The sequence below is a fragment of the Propithecus coquereli genome, unplaced genomic scaffold (assembly GCF_000956105.1).
Source record: "Propithecus coquereli isolate 6110/MARCELLA unplaced genomic scaffold, Pcoq_1.0 Scaffold222, whole genome shotgun sequence".
NCBI classification, from domain to species: domain Eukaryota; kingdom Metazoa; phylum Chordata; class Mammalia; order Primates; family Indriidae; genus Propithecus; species Propithecus coquereli.
Genome location: NW_012147412.1, coordinates 3,164,394 through 3,183,934, shown reverse-complemented (window position 1 = coordinate 3,183,934; position 19,541 = coordinate 3,164,394). Strand labels below are relative to the sequence as shown.

At 41.3% G+C, this 19,541-nt stretch overlaps 1 protein-coding gene across 1 annotated transcript in view; it reads right to left on the bottom strand.

Moving 5' to 3' along the window:
- Positions 1–9,910: 9,910 nt before the first annotated feature.
- UBASH3B (ubiquitin associated and SH3 domain containing B) overlaps positions 9,911–19,541 on the bottom strand; it is a 138,624-nt gene continuing 128,993 nt past the window's right edge. The window contains exons 11-14 of the mRNA XM_012644918.1: positions 18,549–18,693; positions 14,278–14,384; positions 12,869–12,978; positions 9,911–11,314 (exon numbers count right to left, since the gene is read on the bottom strand). Of these exons, the coding sequence (XP_012500372.1) occupies positions 11,177–11,314; positions 12,869–12,978; positions 14,278–14,384; positions 18,549–18,693 (500 nt within the window). The 3' untranslated portion in view covers positions 9,911–11,176. The remainder of the gene's footprint in view (positions 11,315–12,868; positions 12,979–14,277; positions 14,385–18,548; positions 18,694–19,541) is intronic.

The following is a 19,541-nucleotide window of genomic DNA, read 5'->3' as shown; positions in this document are numbered from 1 at the left end:
TGCTCGTGGGCGGTAGTTTGTGGACCCCTGGTCTATGAGACCCCATGTCTTTGGGTTTGCCCACTTCCCCAGCCTTGTCCTCCCCCACTTTCTGCCATGCTCACTACGCTTTAGCACCCCAACCTCTACTGTTCTAACCCAGCTAGTTCCTTTCCACTTGGGGGTTTCTGCACGCGTAACTTCCTGACACCCTCCTCGCTTAGTTCTTTGCCAAGACCAGCTTCCGCGTAGCTATGAGTGGTGTCCTTGCTCAGGGACACCATTCCTGACCACCGAGTCTAAGATAGTACCCCTGCCCCATATCCCTCCCAAAGTTGCTTCCTATCCTATTTCCCAATTTATTTCCTAAAGGGCATCTATCAAAATCTGTAATTATTTTGTCTGCTTACGTATTCATTCTGTCTCCCTGCTCCACGAGAGCAGGGGCCTTGCTTTTGTATTTGCCACTCTAGCCTGCCACCCTGCCGGAAATGTAGTGTAGTGTTCAATAGTTATCGCAGAATGATCAATGAATCCACAGACTCAGTCTCTTAGTTTCTTTCATATAATGAGTTAATAATACCTGATCTCCTTACCTTGTGAAATTGTTATGAAGATCAAAAGAGAAAGTGTTTTTTTAAATTATAAAGAGTTATACAAAGGGAAAGTGGTAAATCATTAAGGCAGCTTCTTAGACAAATCACAGAATTCAATCAGCACATTCATTTTTACCTTGTTGGGGCTCAGAGAGCAATACCCCGAAGTATGGTATCTGAACACTTTTGAATTAAAGGAAATGGAAAGGCCTTAGAAGCTGCCTTGAAACAAAAGACTTTCTAACCTTCTCTTGTTTCTCTCTCCCCAAATGCAGAAAGGGGTTCTCTCTGGAAGTTTCCTTATCTGTCTGAGGAATGCTTCTTCCAAAAGACATGCAATTGTCTTAAGACTTTCTCCTGAAGAATCTCATCAAATAACCAGGAAAGATTAAGCACCAGAGAAGAGAAGAGACTAAAAGTTGTCACTACAATGCCCAGACAGAATTGATAACTATTATTCTCAGGGCAACTCCGAGAGATTACCTAAGAGAGTTTATCTGCCTAACGAGACCTTAGCTCTCAGTGCAGTTCTGCCCCTTACCTTTCCATAACTTGCTGGTCCCATTTAACTTCCAAAGAGAATCACTTACAAACTATTATCTGCTCTTTGGGTTCATTTAATTCCCCTTAAAATCATTCATTACCTCTCAAAATTTCCTACCTCTCCCCTGTGAAGATTATATTTAAGCCTCAACCACCTGGTCCTTCGAGTTTCACGTTTGTGGGATTCCTGTGTCCACGTGCATGTTAAACATGTATGCCTTTTCTCCTGTTGATCTATTGTCAGTTTGCTTAGCAGACTCTAGATCTTTCAGAGGGTGAAGAAAACTTTCTTTGCTCCTACAGATTTGGTGTAGCTGGCAGCATACCAAAACCACTCTGCTCCTTCAGAAGCTATGGTTGAGAAATCTAGCACCTGACAAAGGCAGTAAAAGGTTGAGAAATTCTTACCAGTCTGACTACTGGATCTCTACTTGTGGCATCTGCTTGAGTGGATGGTTAGAGTCACCACTTGTCTTTTCTTCTTTTACAAATAACAGGAGAAAAAATTATAAAAATTAGTTCTTTGAATTTGTGACTCTTGTGGACTTGTTTTAGGTCACTGGTCATTGGTCATTTATCTTGAGACTCCCAGAGATGGTCTTTGCTTTCTTTATCTGTCTTTTGTGAGTTTTGTCATAAGGAGGAAAAACATAATATTCTCCCTTGTTTTTATGTCTTGAGAAGCTTGGCTTTATAACCAGCGAATTTATTCTCTGGTCTTTGCCACCCTAGAGGGCATAAATAGTTGGTCCAACTACTTAGGCCACTTGGCCAGCCAGTCCAAAATGTCTGTCTGTCCAGACATGCCAGCTGTCAAGAATATTTGTCTTAATTGTCTCAACTTTCATTGCTTTGTTAACAACGAAGGTCTTTGCTGTCTCAGGCCACCTTTGGGAGAAACTTTAGATCTTAAGAGGACTGCATACACCCTCTATGGAACAAAATTCTTGCATTTCTTGGTAGTAAACCATAAAACGTCTTACTGGTTTTGAGTCACAAAACCTTAGGAGATTTGTAAACTATTTGTATGACTCTTGAAATTAGTTAATTATCCTTTTGCCCCCGGACAACTTCTGTTTTCCTGTTTTGTCTTACTGACTGTTCTCTCTTTTTGATTTTCTGTCTACCAAAGGCACACAGGTGATCAGAACTTCATGTGCAGACACCAACCAAAGGGTTAGGAGCCCCAAGAATATTGGCGGACAAAAATGTGGATTATACCCCATCTGTGGCTAGCTGAGTTTTTCTTTCTTTGGCTGTCCCATGGGAGTGGTCTGAATCCCCAAAGGGCTACCTTAGTTAAAACCACAAAAGGGCTTATTAGTTTAGACTTGAGTCACTTGTTAGTTACAACTTTGGTTTAAAATTTTGATTTATAATCAGAGCACGATAAAAAATTTTTGTGTGTTTTTTTTTTGTTTGTTTTCTGCCTTCTTATTTGAGCTAAAAGGGAACTTTTACTCAAAAGGAGAAATTTGATTATGAGTTGCCCTGGTCTTCTAAAAACCTGCATTATTTCTCTGCACCTTTGGAAAATGTAAACTTGTTTCTAGTCTTACCTGAGAAACCATCCCTTTTAAATTACAAATTTCAGGGAAAGAAAAGCCAAAAAACAAGAATGTTTGCTGTTTACCCAGCTAAAACTTGGTAATAAGATACTCAGATTTTTTTTAAAAGAGCTCTATGGTCAGAAGTCAGCTAAATTAAAAGCTGATATTCAGGCTTTATATATATTGTAAAGGTTCTCTATTCTCTTTTGGATCTTATTTCACCCATGAGAACTGAACTCCCCTTAATTTTGCTACCTAGAACCTCATCAGCCTTTTTGGTTAACTCCCCACCTGGTTCTTCCATTTACCATTTTCTGTCCTTCCTTCCTTTTGCCACCTTTGATCTTCCACCCAGTTCCTTAGCTATGTTCCCCTTCAAGCCCCTACCTCTTTTCATGGCAGGAGCAAGCCATCTGGGTTTTACATGTTTATTTCTGGCAAAATGAAGTATTCAGTTTCTTCAGGAGGAAGATTGTTTTTTGGTCCTCAAACAATTAAAAAAAAAAATACCCAGACATTTTGCTGATTTAAGCTTAAACAAATGCCAAGTATACTGATTCATTTTCTCTGGGTGTGCAAACAGCCTTAACATACATCACAAAAGGGCAGAAAAATGAGTTTGGGAATCTGTCAAGCAGAGAACGGCTGAGAACCAGCCAGAAGGCTAAACATAGCCTGGTCTTTTGTCAGATACGAACATTAGCTGTTATGTTTGCTCAGGAAATAAACCCTGCCAGAGCAGTAGACAGTTGTGTCAACGAAAATCTGCATTCATGTCCTGGACACAAATTTGCATTCAAAGGCTTATTTTAAAAATCTTATTAGCTTAACATATAATCACTTAAAAGATGGGTTCTAGGGCTTTTAGTAGTGTAGTACTTAGTGTGAGCTGGATTACCTTCTCTCTTACCCAAATTCTTACTCTGTGTATCATTCTTGGTGCACCTGCTTGTGGTGAGGGATGAAGGCTCTGATGGGGTTCAGGGCATGCTACCCCAAAATATGGCACCTCAGCATATGGAACATTTTAGGATGAAGGAATTTGAGAAAATAATAGGAGCAGGAAGGTCACTCCAACCCCTTCTCCTTTGAAGCGGGTTATGAAACCTAGGAAGGATTCCCTGACCTGCCCCTGAAGCAGGTTAGAAGACCCTCATGTGAGAGGTGCCCTCCCTACACCCAGAGGAAAGGAGCATCCTTATCTCTGAAGACAGGAGGACACCGAGAAGAATCTGAACAAACAGGCCTGCTAAGTTTCCCTCCATTTATTACCATGAGCTCTTACTCTTTGCCCTATTGTATTTCCCCATGACTGTTGAAGGAAATACAAATATTTTACCCCAAAATATATTTCTTTGGTATATTTTGAGATGGCTGCCAGATAGGCAGCAAACAGAGGTGAAATCATCCTTACAAAATTAATTAAAACAAAGTTACTGAGATTTTAACAAAGACAAGAGTCTTGAAAAAACACAGCTAAGCGTTAACCGGCTCTTGCCCCGTTACCCACTCTCTTAACAGCTGTTTAATATTTAAGGAGTCACGTAGCCTTTTGGCATAAGGTCCTATAACTTCCCTTAATTGCTCCTATAGATGACACCTTCAATGTTAAGATACCTAAAACTGATTTCTTAGATAGTTTCCAGACCCTACATTCTAGTGGGCCCCCTGACACCAGGCAATCCTGTGCCCCCTGCTGAGAAACTGACTCAGTGCAAGAATGCAGTTTCTACATCCCTCCCGACCTAGCCAGTCATTTATGCCAATTCCCTAGCCCCCTGCCTGCCAAAATATCCTTAAAAACCACAGTCCAGAACTCTTTGGGGAGACAGATTTGACTCATTCAGCTGTCCAGTGATTATTAAACTCTTGCTCCGCTGCAACTCCTGCTGTTCGGGGTATAGGTCTGCTACTACACAGTGGGAAAATGAACCTGGTGGTCCTATAGCAGAAAAGTAGCCCTGCAAAGCTGTCTTTTGTGCATCTGTGGAGAATTTACAGTGATGCATCCAGGACTTCTCTTGTCCAGATCTAGGAAAGACTAATTTAGGGTCTGACACCTTCAAAAGTCTGAAGGAAACAATTACCAATTTGTTCTGTCTGAGGGCTGCTACCTGTGAAATTTCATCCACATAATAAGACCACCTTTGCTAGCCAAGCCTCATCTTTTCTCCCTCCCATAACCCGTCTTGCCATTATAACCTAATTTACCACCATAACCTGGTTTTGGCCATGCTCCAAGCCCCCATGCTTTCTGTAACGTTGAGATTGTGTACATTTCTGCATCCCATCCGGCGGTGGGTAATGACTGTGATGCTCCCATATACGCGTTAATAAATTTCGCACACCTTTTCTCTAATTGATCTGCCTTTTGTTCGTTGATTTTTCAGCAAAACTTCAGAGGATGAAGGGGAAGTTTTCCCTTGCCCCCTGCAGTTTTGGGGTTATGAGCTGGATCACCAAAGCTGCTCTGCTGTTCCGGAAGCCATGCTCAAGGGAATCCGGGATCTGATCAGCTAGCATCAGGGTAAGAGATTCTTACTAGCCAGACTCCCAGTCTTTCTCTCTCTGGAATCTGGTCAAGCAGACAGGAAAAATCATTATGTCTTTTTCTTCTCCAAAATCTTGGTTAATGGGAGAAAAGAGTATGTGTGACTAGTTCTGGGTGTAGCGACTCTGGTGTGGTTTTTGGTATGAATATTACTGTTGTTTGATGCCTTTCCTTTCAGAAAGTCTATTTTTGGTGGTTTTCCTTCGTCTTTGTCTTTCTGTGTCATTCTGTCATAAAGAAGGGTACCACTGGGTAGAACACGGGCCTAAGACACCTATAAGCCACTGTTCGTGCCAGCCCTGCAGGCTAGTTGGTTTTGTGGTTCTGACTATGCCATCATCTATTAAGACAAACTTTGCTGTGGGTCCCCTCCAAACAAAAACCTGATGAGGTTCCCCCTTATGTCCTTGAGAGCTTGACTTGTGACCAAGTGGGAACACTCTCTCTTGGTCTGTGTGTGATTTTTTTGGGTGATGCCAGGTGGCCAGTCTGCAAAGACTGGAAGTCTGAGGACATGTAAGCAGCGCACTCTTCCTTCTCAATGTGTCAAGCTCTCAGCAGAGCCTGTATTAAAAGGTTCCATCCCTACGGGGCTTTTGTGGTCTCAAACCTTGTTGCTTGGTTAGCTCTGGGAAAGTCCAATTCTAGAAGGGCCTACCCGCTGTCACAGATGAATTGGTCTGTGACTGGTGGCCGCCCACAAATTTGTGGGATACCAGAAGCACTGCATGCACAAATACCATCCTTAACTGTGGCAACAAGAGCCTTTGCTGTCTTAAATCTGGGAGTGAATTTTTGGGGATTATGGGGGCTGCCTCCTCTACACCTTCTCCAGGAAACCCCTTGCTTATAGGGGAAAAACTTATCCTAAACCTGGAAAACTACCACCTGGGCTTTCTATGAAGAGGCTTATTGGAGTGAGTCGCTATTGGAATAAGCAAAATTGTACGCCATTCCTCCAATGAATATACCTTTTGTGAGTTGTTTTTTCAGGGAACCTTCTGACGGGAAGTCTTCCCTTCACCCCTACACTGTCCGTTCTTCATCAAACTTTGTATAAAAATATGCAGGTCTAACTTTTTTTCCCCAAGTCTTCATTTCTTTATGAGGGCTCCTGTGTCCTGTAAACCATGAATAACTTTGCATATTTTTCTCTTGTTAATCTGTCTTTTGTTATAGGGGCCTCAGAGGTGGAAGGAAAATATTTTGTGCCACCTACAGTTTGTGCAGAGGGCAGTGGAAGCATTTTGGAGCTTGCTTTTCCTCTTATGAGGGGGGGAGCGGTTTCAGAGGCTTGACACCTGGTCAGAGGGACCAGAGACCCACAGCGCTGCCAGACCATCCTCCCCCTTCTAGCAGCAGCAGGTGCTCCTCAGACCTTCTGGAAGAAGAATCACACACTTAATGGGTGTTTACAAAATAATAATGACCAAAATAACATCTGAAAACGTGATAGAAAGAGAGACCGCTCAGAATTTAACATGAAATTGCTCTGGGTCAACTAAGAACACAGTTTCTCTTTATTAAATCATCTATGAACGATTTCAACGAGATGCTCCTGAAAGGGAATGAACTAATTACAATGGTGCCACAGCTGTATCAAGAGGCTAGAGCTCTCAGCCAGAAAAGCACAAAAGCCACAGATAGTTTACAAGGAATTTGGCAATACAGTTAGGTATGGTTTTCATTGTCATAATTACAAACATTTTTCAAATAAATACACCTGAATCACAAAGAAAAAAAAATTATACAATAGCCTTATAAATGAGAAAGAAACCAATATACCTCTCCAAAATAGCAGGCTTAGAATGGTCTCTGTATGACCAAAACGCCTTGCAATGGTGTTCCCATCTTGAGTGGCAATCAGAGAAGCAGTATCTGTCGCCCATTATACATACCTAGCCTGTACAGAGTCCACCAACAGTTGAACAGCTGCAAAATTCCAGTTTTTGTATAATAGCAGCTAAGTGGTACCGTGTAAAATATTTGTGAGAACTGATTGTATATTAAGTTTGACTACTCATCACTATAATTTTGAACCTACATACACCATACCTAATATTATACGTATTTAAAAATCAAGTTTTCCTCTTCAATTAGAGATCATCTTTTATTTCCCCATCCCTTGAATTTTCATTATAGCTCGTCCCTTTCCTAGGGAAATTCAGTATGTTGAAGTATCAAAGAGAAGCGAATCCAATTTTAATCCTATGTTTAAAAATGAAAAGCATTCTTCCATCACCTAACAAAATATCCCCCCATCACCTTTGGAAAAGTGAACATTAACCTAAATAGATGTTAAATCGCTCTTTTCTCCACCCTCCTCCTCCTCCTCCGCCAGTCTCATCCCTCCCGCAAGGCAGCCTTGCTAGGCTAGTGCCGCTTCTTTCTCACACGTGTTCTGGATTACAATTTAAATGCAAATAACCCTGCACCTCATTATCTAAGTTCGTGCAGATTCGGTACAGTTGACTGTGCGGAAGCCTGTGAGAATGAAACGGAGGCTCATCTGTATTCTAACACATGCATTACTTAGAGTAATTTCAAAAGAGCAATTCATCACTGCTTTTAAATTAAACACTGCTGTTGCAGAGTGCCTAGGTTACGGAGGAATGCCTTCCTTTTACCACACAGGGAAGCCTTTCCACAAAGGCCACAAGATAGGAACTTCTCTTACTGTAGCTGTTCAGTTTTCCCAATGACATTAAGTAATTGAAATAAGAGACTTCATTTTAATACGAATACAGCTAGTTGAGTGGAAAAGACACATTTATGGTAATGCTGAGCACGATGGGAAGACAATCTATGTGCACTCCGAATACCACTGACAAGGAAGTTATCAACGATGATCATCACACACTGACATCACTCCAGAAGATATGTTTTTATTTTATTTTTTTTTGCAAAATCATCTTTCAAATATAAGCTTACTTTAAAATAATTCTTTGGTTAAAGTATAATTAAAATAAAAACTAGAAACTCCTCCAAGCCTTTCGCGACAGGGTGAAAAATACCCCCTCTTTCAGCCATCGCATGGCCATTTAATCAGCCATTCAGATTCTACAAATCCGAATGTGAAGGGAAACACTGGAATCTGAACTCCATACTGGGGTGAGGCAATAAGCTCCTAGCTACCAACACAGCAATGGTGAAGAGAGCCTGGGAAACTGAAACCCCCAGCTTGTGCATTAAAATGTGCCAATTATTCTAGTCCACATGGATGTGGCATTTTAAAATCCTGCAAAGCAAAGTCCTATCTATGAATAATAATACTGGGGCATTAGCAGATCGACGTGGCATACTTTTGAAGCAGGAAACTGTTTCAGACTTTAAATCCCAGATTAAATCCTTCAGGTAATTTCATCTCACCTAGTTTATTTCAGATAATTTTCTACATTACAAAAAAATTTCTCTATACCAGAAACCATTTGATTCTCAACTGGCATTTCCTTCCTCTCTTGTCCTTCCTTCCCTCTCCACTCCCCACACATCATTTATTCTAATAAACATCTGCTTAGATTAAAAAAAACCGGCCTCAACGTCAGGATGTAATATCAACCTAGTATGTTTGGATGATATAAAATCGGGTAATAAGAGTTGTCTGTTCCCTGTGTTATACATAGATTCAACATGTTTTCCAAAGAATTTCTCAGTTGCAGTCCAAGTTTAGTTTCTTAAATAGGGAAATGTGCCATGAGAATTTAATGGGAATTCCGATCATGCGGGCCATTTTGGTAAGTAATTTGGATAATTAAAGCCTAGGAATAAACTCTTTCCTGCACTTAATTATTCAGAATATTATTTCAGATCTCTGCCTGCTTTTGCTCACACAGACCATTGCCTAAGGTTGTGTCCATATTGGACTAAGGACAACCAATTGTAACCCAGTCAAACCGATTTATCAGATCATCACAAGACTGAGACAACCGGGAGAGTTGGAGCGGAGAGCCAGTTTTGGGCTGTGTTTTCTACAAGTACTGATGCTGCCCAGAACACGCAGCTACAGTTTCAAGGAGATCTGTTGTGAGGTGTTATTCCAAGCACTCAGAGCCCACAGAAATTTGCTATGTACCTAATAAAGATAATAGATCTAATTAAACCGTGTATTTGCTTCATTTCAAATACCGGAAGAATGAATGGTATTAACATTACATTAGCCGTAATGTGACTTTTCTATTAAGATCTTTAATGGGAGTAATCATCCCTCCAAAACATTTTAAAGCTAAAACATTTATATAAACATGTCAGCACAGGGGCATTTCCATACCCAGAAGCTGGATCACTGTGCAATGTTCAAAGAAACCACGATCTGTCTCTTAAAATGTAAAATTCATGACATATTTCCCTCTAAGTGACTTGAAAAAATACATCCATTCACCTTTTGCTGATTAACATCTATAGCCAGCATCCTTTCACTGCCTCTTCTGTCCAGGGGCCACCAAATTCCAGTTTTAAATACAAGCATAGATCTATTTTTATATACCATGTTTTATGTATCTGGGTTTTGAAATTTATTCCATGTTGCTACAACATGTATAGATCTGTTTTACACTAACTAATGTTCTCTCTACATGGCTGGGATTTCACTTTGCACACATAGTCTACAGAGTGAACTATACTATACAAGACCCTTGTCTGTGGCCATCAACAGTCTACTAGTCACACAATTAAATGGACATTGATAACTGAAGTTTTGGTTTGATTGTCATTTATTTTTCTTTTAAATAAACTCCCTCTAAATGCAGGAAGTAGGTGTATTGAGAAACCACAGGATGTGGCTTTCCAAATGTTCTAAATAGCCCTACTGATATATTTTAAATTATCATAGAAAAACAAACAAAAACCAATAGCACAAGTAGCAGTGCAGTCGTGACTGTCATCATTTAAATTAGTTCCCTGACTTCATTATACATCCCTGGTATAATTGATGCATTTGTGGATGTTCTGTTGTGGTTGACATGTACTGCAAGTGTCCAACAACCTGACCCTTGATATGGTTTGTAAAGATGTCCATATTGCACAGAATGAGCTTCTTTTAACTAAGTACTGTATCTAACATACATCCCTTTGAAAGGTCAAAATCCTTAACCAGTTAACATAGTCTACAGTCTAGGGGCAAAGGCAAACAAATAATGGTGATCTAGAAGTGCGGTGGCTCGTTAGGCTACAATATGGGTAATTCCAAGTCACTGTATATTTTGCAAGTTCTCTGCATCTGTGATTGAATACTTCACACCTTTATCTTATCTTCCTCCTGAGTATCCAAAAGTGCTTTGTCTCCCCATTTCACAGACAGAAGCAATGGGGACAGGCTGTAGCAAGAAGGGCCAGCCGTTGTAGAGAAAATGTGGCGGTGCCAAGGCAAATGTCAGCATCCTCAAGCAGGTGTCTTGAGCCAGCGACACTGGTGTATGGGGTCTACTGAGGGTAGAATTTGATATTTAACTTAAGAACAACTCTCTTCAGGGCATATTTTCTAATAACCTTAAAAGGATTCCTCAGCTTGGCTCTGCCTAACTGGAAAATGGAGTTCAAAAGAAAATTCCATTCCCAAACTGGCAGCTCAATGCTCCCCCAGAGGGATTCTGGGCATACTCTTTCCTCTTGCAGCCCTTGCAGAGGGCTGGCAGCTCCCTTTGGGAGGAGTGAGACTTCTTAGCCGTGCATAGGTGGAAGGCAGAAAATGTCCTCTGCTGCAGCAGGTGCCCGGATGCAGGAAGACAATTCTCCAAAGCTGCGTTAGCTAGGCAAGAGTACAGAGAGAATGATTTTTATTTCTCTGAATCAAGTCTTTTTCTCATTTAAGGTCTCATCATAAGAATTTTAAGCATGAAAGAAAAATGCTAAATTATTCTGAGCTGTCCACTTGGAGTGTGGTGCAGATTTTCCCACTGTTACTGAACACAACAGAAAGACACGTCTCCAAAAGCCCTTTTCTTCTCATTCACCCCTGTGGTTCATTCTTGGAGCAAGGTCTCTCTCCAGTTGAAGCCCCCAGTTGGTCCATGGGTCAGAGGAAGGATAGGTGGATCTGTCAGCTGCCATATTCCCGTCTCTCCTAATTCTTCACAGGAACAAAATCCCAGGTATGGGATCTGAGGCAAGAGTAGTAAAGAAAGGGAAGACAGAAGATAAGGTTTAATTCTTTAATTTTCACCTAGACACAAAGATATTCAGGTGGCCCTAAAGAATAAGAGTCAGGAATGAACAGGAGATTTGTAGAAATGCATTCCCTTCAATAATCAATAAAAAAATGAAATGGATAAAACTGATATATTAGAGGGAAGAGTATTTACATTGCGAGAGGATTCATCAGAAGGATCGATTAAATGATGAGCTCTCCTAGTGCAATTAAGTAATTGTTTATAGATTGCTGCTTAATAGTGTAGGAGAAAAGAAAATGAAAAAAAAACCCACATATAATGCTAGGGTGCCAAGAGGTAATTCCTAATTGCAAGTCAAGTTAAAAAGGTAGCTCAGGCTGGGCGTGGTGGCTCACACCTGTAATCCTAGCACTCTGGGAGGCCGAGGCGGAAGGATCACTTGAGCTTAGGAGTTCGAGACTAGCCTAAGCAAAAGAGCGAAACCTCGTCTCTCTTAAAAATAGAAAAATTAGCCGGGTGTGGTGGCATGTGCCTGTAGTCCCAGCTACTTTGGAGGCTGAGGCAGAAGGATCGCTTGAGGCCCAGGAGTTTGAGGTTGCTGTGAGATAGGCTGACACTACTGCACTCTACTCAGGGCAATAGAGCGAGACTCTGTCTCAATTAAAAAAGAAAAAGGCAGGTCAAACATTTATGAAATTATACTTGGACACAATGGGAAAAAATATTCAATTTTTAAAAATTTGAATGTTTTAACCTTGCTTTTTTTTTTTTTTTCCATGTGGATCTGTAACATTCAAAGTAGAGGCTGTGCCTTCCCTAACTTCAGTAGTCATGGCAATTTCAAAACTCACTTGTGTGTGTGTGTCCAGAGCTGGGTCTATAAACAAGAAAAAAATCTCTGCCCTCCAGCAGCTTCCAGACTAATGGGAAAGGCAGATGAATAAATAAGCTTTTTAATGATGAGAAAAAAATTGCAATTGAGCTTGAACCAGATTCCCTGGTGGCAGAGAAAGGAAGTACCTAACTCGCCTGAAGGGAAGTGTGTGGGTGGTAGCTGACCAGAAAGCCTCAACAACAGGCACGAAAACGAAGAGTCCAGATGTGTAGGTCAGCCTCATGGGTTTTCTGTCTTGCTGCCTTGCTCCTGGCTTTGCCTTTCAGTATGATCATTTTAAATTGCTGCAATCCTTGGCCTACCTACCTACCTCGAGCTGATCCTTTAGACGCTGTGTTTTGGACTCACCTCTGTTTATCCAATCCAAGGTCCCTCAGGGAAATTCAGACAGCTTATAATTCTTAGCTGCTCCCTAAATTTTAGCTCTTAGAAGCTGGAACTAGCTCTAAAACATTTTGTCTATTATATAAGGTCTAATAAAGTGCCTTACACAGAGTACCACTCAATACATCTTGGTTGAGTGAATCAATAAATGAATTTTCCCAGCTCAGCATAAACACATGCTTCAAAGAACTTAGCTATCAGCCAGTCATTGAACTGTTATAAAACTACTAGGCACCACCGGCCCCACAAATGCAAGAATGAATTACCTTTCGGACCATTTGTACAAAGTCCTTGGAGTTCTGAGGTGACAGGCCCTGAAGTTGGCAGGTACATGCTTCAAGGGAAGATGCGTGGGCCACAATCAGAATGTTATTTCCTGGGGGGAACAAGCAAGGAATGGGAAGATCGTTTTTGTAAAGACATACGTGATAAATATTGGAAGCTAAGTGTTCCGGAGAGGGGCAAACACATGCAGGAAGACAACTTCCCAAACAATATTTTGAAAATGCTTTGTTATTGTTAAGGCAGCCTAATCTTTTTTTTCAAGAAGCTTTTTATCTTAAAATAATTATAAATTTATGGGAGGTTTCAAACACACACACACACACACACACACACACGCACACCAGAGAGGTGGCATGCACCCTTCACCCAGCCTCCCCGAGTGGTAACATCTTGCATAACTATGGCATATTATCAAACCCAGGGAATGGACACAGTGCAACCCACACAGCTTATTCAGATTTCAACAAATGTACAAGCATTCCTTTGCATATATACGTGAGTATACAGTTCTATGCAATTGTATCACATGTGTAGATTGGTGTAACCACCACCACAATCAAGATACAGAACTATTCTATGTTCATAGGGCTCTCTGTGCCACCCCTTCTAATATGGTTTTAAATGTTGCCACTGTTGAATTGTGAGAATTTGAAACTTTCTAGTTGACAGAACATGTTGTGTACCTTTATGGTCGTGAGTGGCTTAGAGTGATAATTGGAAAGTGGGAATTATCCATAATTATGTTGCCTAGGGCTATCTACTGTTATTAAGTTCATATATATAATTCTGTCTTTGCCTTATGAATATAAATATTTTAACTTTAAAAAAAGGACATTGAGAACGTGTATACTCTTATGCAATCTGCCTTTTTCACTAAAAAACTTATAGTCATGCATATCATTAAATATTTGAGCTCAAGGTTTATGAAATTCAATAGCAAAAAGACTTGAGCTTTATGGAACACTGCTCTTGGTTCGTGATAGCAGGGACGGTAGGTGTATTTGTGTAGGTGTGTTTGTGTAGATGTGTTTGTGTGTGGGTGTCTGTGCTCCTGCATCAATTATAGGAAAAACAGTGGTATGCTAGAGAACTTTTGGAAATTGAAAGAGGAAATCTCCTTCACAGGGTGCAAAATGAATAGCTGTAATGCAGACTCTATGTTATTGAATACAGTGACTAAGTCTTGTGTATTCTTCTGAAATATCTACCATTTTAGGTACTCAGGGAATACAAGTTCAATGTGAAAGTATCTGGAAATGAGTCTGGAAATACATTTATTTCCTATTAAGCAAGTTTGCCAAAGCAAATTGAAATGTCTTCAATAGCCTATTAAGCATGATGGAGAAATGATCGCATATTTAAACATGGAGTCCAAGATACTATCACCTACCTTTACTTTTACATTCACTTATTATGTCTTTTGTTACTTGGAAACTTCTACTGATATAAGTGTCATAGGATTCTGAAACCACTAATTTGCTGACTGGAATGTGAGGTCTGTAATAGAAAAATGAACAAAGGAAATGAAAACATTGTGATCTAGAGACAAAGAAGGATATCACTCTAAACATTTATTTCAAGACCTTTCTAAAGTTCTAACATATCTGTTAATCCATTTCCCTAGAAAATAGGGAGGTATAGGGAAAAGTATTTCCACTATTTTGAAGTGTACAGAAACAAAGGCTGTATGTTACGGTGTCACAATGTCTAGCTGAAAAATGAGACTTCAGTGCATGTTTCACCCTCAGGATAACATAGCCTTTTATTGGTGGTCCTAGTCACGTAGCTAATAGACAGCAAAGCAGAGATGAGACCTCTCTACCTACTTAGATCAGCAGGCATTTCCCAGGTCTCTCTTCAGGAGCCTTACACACTATATGCAGCAAAGACAGGTTTTAAAAACAGACATTAAATCCATCTGATTTGTGAGCTTACACAATTTTCAGCAGTCTTTCAAAAAATTTTTTTTTAGTAGAGATGGGGTCTCACTCTTGCTCAGGCTGGTCTTGAACTCCTGACCTTAAGGGATCCTCCTGCCTTGGCCTCCCAGAGTGCTAGGATTACAGGCGTGAGCCACCACGGGCAATTTTCCCAAGTCTTTTCCTTTTCTTTCTCTCTTATTTTGAACATAGACCATACACCTCGCACTAGCAGAATCCCAGGGGACATAAGACGGAGAGCCCAGTTTCTGTGCTTGAGGAGCTGTCTGCGTGTGGATGGGCTGAGAAGCCTATTGATGTAAACGATAATTATGGCATGATCTATAAGGGAGTTTAAGAGTACGATCAAAGTGGGGCCTCCTGTCCTGGTGACCCTGCAGGTCTTCAAACCTAGTCACCAATGCCCACAGGGCCCAGCCTGCTTCTACCGGCTTTAACTATTTAGTTTCTTTGTGGTTTCTGGTCCACGAGATGTTTCTCTTGTTTTTGAGTACAACTATGTCTTTTCACTTTTCTGTTTCCTTATTTTGTCTTTCATTTCTGGGCGTTTAGTGCATGGCAGAGGTGGCAGTGAGTTCTTAAAGAGAATTCACATGGCATCTTGATCATAATACATTAGAATTGCTACTATCAGTGCTAAAAATATTTACCGAGAGGTTCCCACGTGTCAGGCTCTGTGCAAGTGTCCTACTTGCATTCTTTCAGTGTAATCCTCCCCGCGGCCCTTTCACAAATCCCAAGTTTGTGGATGACGAAACGAGAGCTCAGAAAGGCTGCAGCTCACTTGTCCACGCTCACACCACTAGCAATTGTTAGTGCCTGGAATTGAACTGGGTCTGAGATCTGATCTGTGCGCTTATCCCTCACCCTGGGCAGCGCCTGGCTGTGTTCCTGTTAAGGCTGTACTTCTGCGCATGTGGGCTTACTGTCCAGATAGGGAGGATGCCGTCCCATTTGAAGGAGAAATTGCCCTTCTCTAACATTCTCTCAGCATGCACATTTCTCCTAGGGAACAACCTTGTGACTCCCACAGCACCCTGGGGGTAGGTAGAGACGTGAGTCACCACTTGTCAGGGCTGTATCTCGCTGTTCTGGAGCAAACTCTTTCCCCTGCCTTCTCTCGTCATCCCCCCTCTCATCCAGTTCCATCACCACTTATGTCACCTGGTCCCCCAGAAGGCTCCCAGGTACAGTGACAAAAGGCCACTCTGTATGGCCCATGGAGTCATTGCAAGGGCGAGACCACATCACAGTGTGTGAGATTTATGTGAGTGAAGAATGGGCTAGATGCTGGGATCTGGTTCCTTCTGATCAGTTCTTGCCTTTGGCTGCTCCCAGCAACCTTGAAGTTGAACCTATGAATGGCTCCAGTGTCTGACTGGCCCTCGTGGGCATGAGACACAGTCAAAGCTTTCCTGCCTCATTAGCAGGACTTGTCATGCTGCTAGCCAACCTGCAGGGCCCTTGTACTGCCCTCAGAGCCAGGTGGGCTTCCCAGTGCCCACTAGATCTAGAACCCAGTGTTCTGTGTTCTCAGGTGGCATCATCCCCAGAGCAGTGTCCTCCCTGGTGCACTCTCTACTCCCCAACCTGCTTTGGTCCAGGCTATAACTCAGGCCTCTGCCTTGAGCTCCACACCAAAGTCTGATTCATTATCCCTCTACCACTCCAGATCCACGCCCTCCGCCAGTCCCCCCTTAGCCCAGTCAGGGCCCTATTCTGAAGCCTTGCCCAGTTGGTCTGTATTTTGCTTTTTCTATCCTGCTCCTTCTGGCCCAGCTCCCCAAGACTGGGGCTGCTTTTCACTCCCAGCCCCTAGGCTGGTCTTGCTGTGGATGATGCCTACATATTAGTCACCAGCCTGCTTAATTTCCCTAACTTGGCTACCTGTCCCGCCTCTGTCCTGTTCTCTGTCCACCCCTGTTGCAAGGATGCAGGGCTTTTTAAGCAGGGTTTGCCTGACTCATACTACCCTGGCTCTCAGGGCTTGCCCTTCTGCCTGGCACCACATGTCTTCAATCCTTTGGGCACCACTTACTTGCTTCAAAAGGCTTGTTCATTTGGCATCACTAATTTCATAGGGAGTTAAACTCTAGGGCTGTCCCTCTAGCATGATTTAACTTTGGCTTTCTCAATTAATTTATAGAATTAGAGGATTCATCTCCTCTCCCAACTCCCTCACCAAATATTTAATAGGAAATGGTTGAATTGAATTTTGATTTGCTGGAAAGGAAAAGAAAATCTGGAATAAGACCTGTGTCCTGACCTCCAGGTTCCCGCATTCATCCTTCTGCTTGCACTGCTGGTGGGTGTGAGTCTGTGTGCATGGAAAGGCTCGGCTGGAATGATCTGGAGACCTTTGTAAGTCAGCCTGGGAAGCAGTGCAGAATGCACCTAAGGGGGGAACTGCAGACACATTTGGCCCAAGTTGGCCTGGGTGGGGCTGGTGGTGAGTGATGAAAGTCACTTCATCGATGTTGGCAGCAACTCCCCCTCTATCCGGGCCAGAGGGATGATGTCTGTTGGCATGGGGACAACAATTTGTTGCTGTTTCCCCCTAAAGAACAGAAAAATAGTGGCCATAGAGGGGATAGAACAAAATGTGACATGTTTTAGTAGGGGATCTTATTGATTCATTTAATTGTATTTTTGAGGAATGCTAACTCCTTTAAGATAAGAAAAAGTAACACACAATTAATTAGTGGGGTTATCTGAGGTCTTATTTGCAGAGCAAAAAAATGAGTATGGAAAAAAAGATATTCTCTACTACCTTAGTCAGAAATGCATGCTGCTTCATATGTGGTTTGGGTAGATATTTGAAATAAAAGGTCAACAGCATCACAAGGAAGTTAGTTCTGCTTATATTGGCCACTTGTTCTAAATTCTGCCCTAAGAAATACGAACTTAATTCCCCACTGTAATTGTTGTGACTATCTGTTCCTCCTCAGAGATTTTACAAATGCCTGAGTGGAGTTTGGATAGTTAGTATAATTTTATTATTAGTGGATAATTCTTAATTATGTACCTGTGGATTATTCGCCTGTGTGCAATCTACCATCACTTTTTAAAATCCCAGCACAGACAGGTGGGTCTAATTGAAAAAGCAAAAGAAGAGGAAGGAGACCACTGCAAAGCGTATTATACTAATACCATGCTTGGCATGCAGAAAGTGAGCAGTGAAAGTTAGCCATTATTATTATGATGTGTGGTCACTCAATGTATGTATAACTTTAGGCAAGCCACTTGAACTCTCTCCTATATAAAAATGGCTTGCTTGCATTCTGGGGTTATAGTAGTAATAAATGAAGATAATAAGGAGAATTAAAAATGCTTTAAAAAATTAAAAGTGAAAATCCAAGGCAAGACATTGTCATCTCCCTCATCTCCTGGCAAGCTTCTCAACTGCATCATCCTGAGCAGGTGATTATTTTTGGAAGATAAAATGGTTTTATTATTACACTGAACTAGATATAATAAAAGCCAGGAAAATCCAACTCAGGGTGTTGGGGGTTGGTTATCTAATTCACACTAATGCCAAACACACAGGAATGCTGGATTTTCTCCGGTTCTGGTTTCCCAAATTATAGTTTGACTTCCACCAACATGGACAACTGCCTGCAGGTGATGTCTGTCACTTCATCTCCTTTATGAACTTGGCCTGGTGATGGTGTAGAAAGTATTTCTACATTGGCCTCAGGACGTAGTGGTTTCCAAGGGTTACCTGTAGGTTGTATCAACACTCAGGTTGGCTGCAGCTAACTCCGACGGAGGTATCCAGGCAGGTAATGTGTTCCCAGCCACCCATTTTGTCCACTCAAATAAGCCAGGCTCTACACGGATCTTCAAGTGATTTTCTTGTTGTAAACCTTAGAGGTAAAATAAAATGAAGATGAAGGTAGTGCTGCTATGATAAAAATAAATTATAGGCCAAAGTGTTACAAAACTGCCGATAAATCGGCTGTTCCCTTTTCTACTGGCTGCTATCTATAGCTAAAGGAAAGTGGAAGCATGTGGGTTTGGACAAGGGTTTTTAATTTTTTTGTGTTACAAACACATGAGTTTAATATTCTTGCCGTACCCCCAGGTTGTATGCTGACTTTACATGGATTCTGATTTAAGGAAAAAGAACCCCACAAGTTATTATCCATATAATTGATTCAGTTCCGTGACTATTATATTCCTCTTTTTGAAGTAAATTCCATGATTGTCTTACCAAGAAACTTCAGATTTTCTCTTAGCATCCACTACCTTACAACAGCTACATTGTATTTGAATACCGTGTAAATTATTCATTTTCTCTGTCAGAAAATCGAATGTCGAATATCTACAAGTACCATTGCACAAATCCTGTGTTTTATTGTCGTGTAAATACCCTCAGAGTAGGAATTGTCCCTGCTTAGCTCTCTCTATATTGTATAGTACAGTTTTTCTGTGCAGATTTAATACATAAATGCCTTCTGGTAGTGAAGAGAAGGGTTACTTAGGGTCGAAGAATAGAAGACTCAAATACACTGTCAAATTCTTTGTTGGCTTGTCTAGTTCTGGCTCACTCACTTGTGTGGTGTAAGTAAACAGTCTAACTCTGTTTCTTTAGTTTTCCTTCCCACGAAATGAGATAGAGCGATACCTGTAACTGACATTTGCACAGATTTTAGCGTGAAAGTTGAATATCTTTATAACAATGATGCTTTTAAAGTCTTTCTAATTAACTAAA